The sequence below is a fragment of the Rhipicephalus sanguineus genome, chromosome 3, assembly GCF_013339695.2.
Source record: "Rhipicephalus sanguineus isolate Rsan-2018 chromosome 3, BIME_Rsan_1.4, whole genome shotgun sequence".
Taxonomy (NCBI): Eukaryota; Metazoa; Arthropoda; class Arachnida; order Ixodida; family Ixodidae; genus Rhipicephalus; species Rhipicephalus sanguineus.
Window position 1 is genome coordinate 233,622,880 of NC_051178.1, and position 6,069 is coordinate 233,628,948.

Consider the following 6,069-nt stretch of genomic DNA (forward strand, 5'->3'; position numbering starts at 1 on the left):
AAAGTCGTAGGCGGCTAGATAGATAGATAGATAGATAGATAGATAGATAGATAGATAGATAGATAGATAGATAGATAGATAGATAGATAGATAGATAGATAGATAGATAGATAGATAGATAGATAGATAGATAGACAGACAGACAGACAGACAGACAGACAGACAGACAGACAGACAGACAGACAGACAGACAGACAGATAGACAGATAGACAGATAGATAGATAGATAGATAGATAGATAGATAGATAGATAGATAGATAGATAGATAGATAGATAGATAGATAGATAGATAGATACGGTCAAAGTCGCAGAAGTTCGCTAAGAAATGCTTCGCATTTAAAAAAAATGTATTCGAAGCATTAAAAGTGGTAAAAACCTCTGAGGCCATCTAGGTTGTGGTGGAAGAACTAATGCATTAATGTGCAAAAAAAAAAAAAAAGAAACCTGTACGTGTTTCGCCGCGTCAGTCGAGTCCAGGCGCTGAGTTGGCACCGTCATCCGTACACAAGGCTGTCGCGCATTGTGAGATCGCGTGAAGACAGCGCGCCTATGAAGAGCGGCCACGAGAGCAGAGACGGAAGTGTGCCCATCAGCTCCGCAGATCAGATACCTTCACAGAGTCGAATGGCTGCAACTTTTAAACATTCTTTCCGACCGTTAAGGTTTACTCGCGATACCATAGATCCTTTCTTTCGAATTTAACAAGGAAAACTTAGTTACTCTAAGTATGATGCGTTTTGTTCCGACAGGCGGTTGCCCACCGAGGACGTGCCAGATATGTTCATGAAGTCCAACGGCGAAGTCGTCAAGACAAAGGATTGCCGAGATGAAATTAGGGCACACGCCTGCGATGGAGTTGATTTCGGTGAGCATTATTTCGCACGATCCCATCTCCTCAGACGTCTTCGAACTGTGGCATTTTCGCGTGTAGGGCTTGAAGTAGTACACAATGGTATGGCGGAAAAAGAAAACAGTTGTTTATGAATTATTCATGCCATCAGATAATACAATGTTGATTACGAGGGCGTTCAGCGGTAAAAGCGGTAAGCATTCTCGCATAATCCACACCTGGGAAGTGACAAGCGAGACACGTAATCCCTGCTGCTTGGTGTGGATCTCGGAGGCTCTAGCTGCAAATCACGACATGCGCCACGTTGGTGGAAAGCTGTAATATCGCTGCGATGCTTTAAACAACCAAAGAAAAAGTATGGCCCTGAACACATATCGACGTTGTACATTCTATGCACGTGGAACGGCGCTTTCGTGTTTTCGTATAAATGCATTTTAAATCATCAGTAATTGGCTCCTCGAAAAGGCCTGCTTTACTCCAGCAAATATCTTTATGAATAAAGAACAGGATTGTCAGTTTCACGTTAAAACTTGTCTGCAGATATAAAGCACTTTTAAAAGCAATGACGCTAACTTCTATTTTCGCAGTGTGGCTCGGTACAGCGCGTAACAAAACGCACAAAGACGGTTTCATCGCTGCTCGGTTCTTGATCGAGAAAGTGCTAAAACCAGGTAAGTTCGAAAAAAAAAAATGTCACCCGCATCTTCCTTGGGCGACCCAGCAGGCCCGCGAGGCGGCGGAGAGGCAAGACCTCGACGTCCCCACGTGGGAGGCCTAGGCCCAGCCAAACAAATTGCTGGTCTCAATAAAAGTTTATTCCTCCTCCTCCTCCGCATCTTCCCACGGGGGGAACTCGAGTAAATGCGTCGCAGAGTGGTGGGGGTATCGCGTGAATGTTGCGTAATTGGGTTTCGCAGAAGCGTCGCGCTGCCCGAGTGATGGATCCGCTGCTCAACGTTCACGAACGGTTGCTGCTTCTCGAGCACGACGTTCAGGATCCACAGCCCGTCGTTGCCGTCTCGCAGCAGCTTCTCGTGCACGAAGTTCCGAGTCCGCAGCACGCTTCAAACGCTTGCGTTCAGTGTCGTATGCTCGTCTCTTCGCAGCCTTGTCTTCTGCGTTGCTTGCTGTTGTTGACGCTGACGACGGTGAGGGTGGGGTAACGTTGCCTTCAACGAGTGGTGGGACGCTGATTGAAGGTACTGTTGCTTCCATCGCATCTACTCGAGTCAAGCAAAGCGTCAAGTCAAGCGAAAGCCAAGTAAAGACACCCTTGACTGAATTCCGAAATATGGCGGCGAGGAGTTACGGAGTCGTCCTCTATCGGACGCGCCTCGATTGCGTGCCGCCGGCGCGCGCCCCATAGGTTTTGCTGTCGGCGCTCTACAAAATCACCTCGCGGAAGCCCTCCGGGACATTTCTGCAGCTAATTTCGAAAAAAAATATGTTCTTTCCTGTCAAAAGAATAAATTTCGATGAACAGAAAGCACAAGACAGTCTACAATCGCTGTCTGTCTGCAGAAAACCGAGCACCCGCTTCACGCGGTCACCGCGTTGGAGACCCCCTGAACCGGCTTCTTGCGTGAAAGGTAGTCACTCGCTGAGTGCAAAAATATGTGAAATATCTCGTTAGAGTAGACTGCCTGTATAACCAAACGGAGCATAACAGAAAGAAGCCCAAAGCGAGCGATCGCACGGGTTCGCGACGACTGACGGTGCCTCTGCATGTATGAGCGTCTGCGATGGTTTCGCTTTTGCTACGAGCGCGTTTTGGCAGCGCGCTGTGAACTTTAGGCCGCAGAATATGAGAATTTGTGAGTACACAAACAACTACTGTTGCGCGGACGCTATCAGAGCAGTTCAAAAACAATTTCGTTACAACTACGCTTCGGTGCGCATGGCAACTTTGTGGTGCGCCGTCCCGACGATTCAGTGTTTTTTTTTTTTTTCGGTCTAAATTCGTGTACGTTTCAACGTAATTTGACAAGTTGTCTCGCACTGCGTATTGATCGGCCTTCTCAGCGGGCAAATTCCGCTGCATCTGTTTCTTTATTCAGTGCATTCGTTTCGTTTGGTGCTCACACAAAACGTGAGCAAATGCGACGCCTTTTTTTAATGCTCCTTAAATATCGTTACATTTGCATTACAGTGAATTGCCGCTCTCTGTTGTCAACAAATTCATAGACCAAAGCTTCACCACTTCGAGATTGCTGATGGAAGGAGAAGTAGTCTACGAGACCGAGCGTGGTAGTAGCATGCAACGTCAAAGAAAAGAAAGAAAATACAGTAACGTTCGCCGGACTTGTTCTGCAAACGTCGGCTGTGAACTAGGGCCCACGTGAACTTGAAATAGCGGTGAATGAAATAGAAGTTATTGCAGCAGCCAGCAGCCGCAAAACAAGATAGTCAATATTTGACGAGTACCCCAGCAGTTTTGGCAGCAGTGTCGTGTTTAACGCACACGAGGTGGCATCTTTCCCACGTAAATAAATGAGGCTCCAAGAAAATACATGGGGTTGGAGAGGCCCAACGTCAGTTTGAGAGTGACACAAATAAATTTGGGACATAGTGTTTGCGTCAGGGGAACGCAAGCTTGACTGAAAGAATGTTATTGCCAACATAAATGCAGCACACAGCCGCAGCATTTGACTCAGTCGCTATGTACGTCCACCAGCAAACGTCGCGTAGCTTATGAAGGCGAAAGCCATATGCCTCTTCAAATGGGAAGATTGACCGTCGCCGCGTCAAGACGAGTGACGCAAAAAATAATCGTCACGTGATGAGGTCACCATATGACGTCATCAAGACGTCACAGATCTCCTAAATTTGTAACTTCATTATGACATCACCATGACATGACATATCGTGATGTCACATGATGACGTATTCAACGTCATGGTCGCTTTGCATTGCCTCCGTGATCGGTCACGAAGGCCGTGCAAAACCGCGTTAGGTGCAGAACGCTTTTGGAGGGGGGCGCGGGATAATCAATACATCGACTGACAAGAAGAAGATGGCTTTCGTCTTCCAGTCATCTTTGGCCCTGTGAGTTTTTTAATTCAACGTATCTAAACAATGAGTTGCGCATCTGCAGCCGATTTTGTGGACGCTGAGCACGGGGCCGACGATCAAGAGGTCGCACGGGAGGGTTCTGAGATGGTATCGCACGTGGTAAAAGGTAGCGCCTTTTCCATCCTGTGGAAGATAAGCATCATTTGCCGGCGGGAAGCGCGCGTGAGCCATCGTCTCAGTACGTGCTGTCAGCTACTCACCGAACATCGCAGGCCCGACGCAGTAACGAAAGTCTTCGTCGCGGAAGTGCTTGTTGCACACGAGACTCGTAGCCGACGGCTACTTGCCGGTTCTTAGCTTTACAACCCATGCTTCACGCAGTTTCTTGTCCCGCGGTTACCGGTGCAGGCTGACACTGGGCTCCGTTGCGTAAGCCCGGCACTGCGGCACCGAGCGGAAGAGCACCATGTTCGTCACTATCGGAGGCAACCTCTCTATTACAATGGTTTCAATTGAGCAGAAAATGCGAGAAAACTTCCGTATTTGAACAGTCCGCAGCGCATGTGGTACTTGAAACTCGTTTTCAAAGCACGCGGTAGCGCTCCACAAGCAGCCGACGCGGCCGCTGAGACTACGTGATCCTGCCAAGCACGTCACGCCGACGGTGGCGCCGGCGTTTCCAGCGACGCACGAGACTAAAAAGCCACCTAAACATCGCCCGATATTAGCGGTGTAAGCATGTTTTCATATTGGCTACCTTGTGCTGCCGAGCAAACTAGCGCCGTGGTGTACCCAGAAATTCCCTAGTCAAGTTGACGAGAGCAACGAGAGGCGAAGTTAAAACTTTTTTTTTTTAAGTTAGAGGTACTTGATGGCGTGTCTTCTTTAAAAATTTTGTGTATCTGTGTCATGCTTTGTTGTGTTACCTCGCGAGTGTTCGCTTAGAAGTGACTGGGACTGCTAAGACCTCCAGCAGCCTCATTACGACGTCAGTTTGGATGAAGCGCGAAAGACAGGGACGAAAAGGCACACATACAACCACACATACGGCGCTACATGTGGGTGTATGTGTGCCTTTCGTCCCTGTCTTTCGCGGTGCTCCCTTAAGCTATGTTGAACCAACTAGCACAAGACAACTAGCTTCAAACAAGGTCACTCTTCAAGGTATCAGTGGTGTTCCGATGTAAGCGCCTGGATAACTCAGTGCGCTCCCAGAATGAGGGATTTGCCGTGTTAAGCTTCACCGATGACAGTGGCGTATGCGACGAAAACTAAACGTCACGCTGTGAAGCTCTAGCCCTTCGTGGCCGAGAAGGGTTGCGCCGCCGCAAAGTGGTTGATAAAACATTTACGGCTTCGAAGCAACTTCAGAATCAGTCATCTCATGAGACTGTCCGAGACGTGTGAATATTAAAGCTTACAGGCGTATTTTCGATTTCTAATAATGGATATATCGAATTATTTCGCGATCCCCTTCGAATCCGATGTGTCCGACGGTCGTCAAGTGAGGTGAAACTTGAGGCACTCGAGAACGTGCATTGCGTTAAAATGTCTGTGTATGCCCTGCTTTATGTTACCTCGCGAGTGTTCGCTTGAATTTATACAGATTGTTAAGACCATCAGCAGCGCTAAGAAATCCATCATCTGCGCATTTATTATTTGACCTGAAATGTAGCAGCTGGCGTTTGAAGTAGACATCCGTAGCGGCGCCTCGTCGCAGTTGTGCAGAGTTCACCATGCGACAGGGGCGTAGCCAGAAATTTTTTTCGGGGGGGGGGGGGGGGTTCAACCATACTTTATGTGTGTTCGTGCGTGCCCTTGTATGTGTGCGTGTATATATATGCAAGCAAAATTGAAAATTTTCGGGGGGGGTTGAACCCCCCCCCCTTGGCTACGCCCCTGCTATGCGATCACGCTTCAGACCACCTGATTCATTGGTATCTTGTACTAATCTCTGTTGGCATAATTAAGTTTCTCTGACACTATTCCAAGCTATTCCAAAGTGGCTTGGTCTGTTCTCTAAGGTCTGTTCTCTAAGAAGAATTGAAGAAACCTTTGCTATGCACATGCGCATTTATTAGACGTTTGGGTGCTCGTACGGTGACTGGAGACTGCGTGGGCGCCTTTTTTGTAATTAAAGAAGACAAAGCATCAGCTAGTAACGTACGTGACAGTTACGATTTCCTGCTAGTGGGCTTCGCTGCAC

The 6,069-nt window shown here is 48.0% G+C and overlaps 1 protein-coding gene across 1 annotated transcript in view; it reads left to right on the top strand.

The window, feature by feature from the left end:
* Positions 1 to 767: 767 nt before the first annotated feature.
* LOC125757781 (uncharacterized) overlaps positions 768 to 6,069 on the top strand; it is an 18,238-nt gene continuing 12,936 nt past the window's right edge. Inside the window, exons 1-2 of the mRNA XM_049413936.1 lie at positions 768 to 866; positions 1,439 to 1,522. Coding sequence (XP_049269893.1) covers positions 779 to 866; positions 1,439 to 1,522 — 172 coding nt within the window. The 5' untranslated portion in view covers positions 768 to 778. The remainder of the gene's footprint in view (positions 867 to 1,438; positions 1,523 to 6,069) is intronic.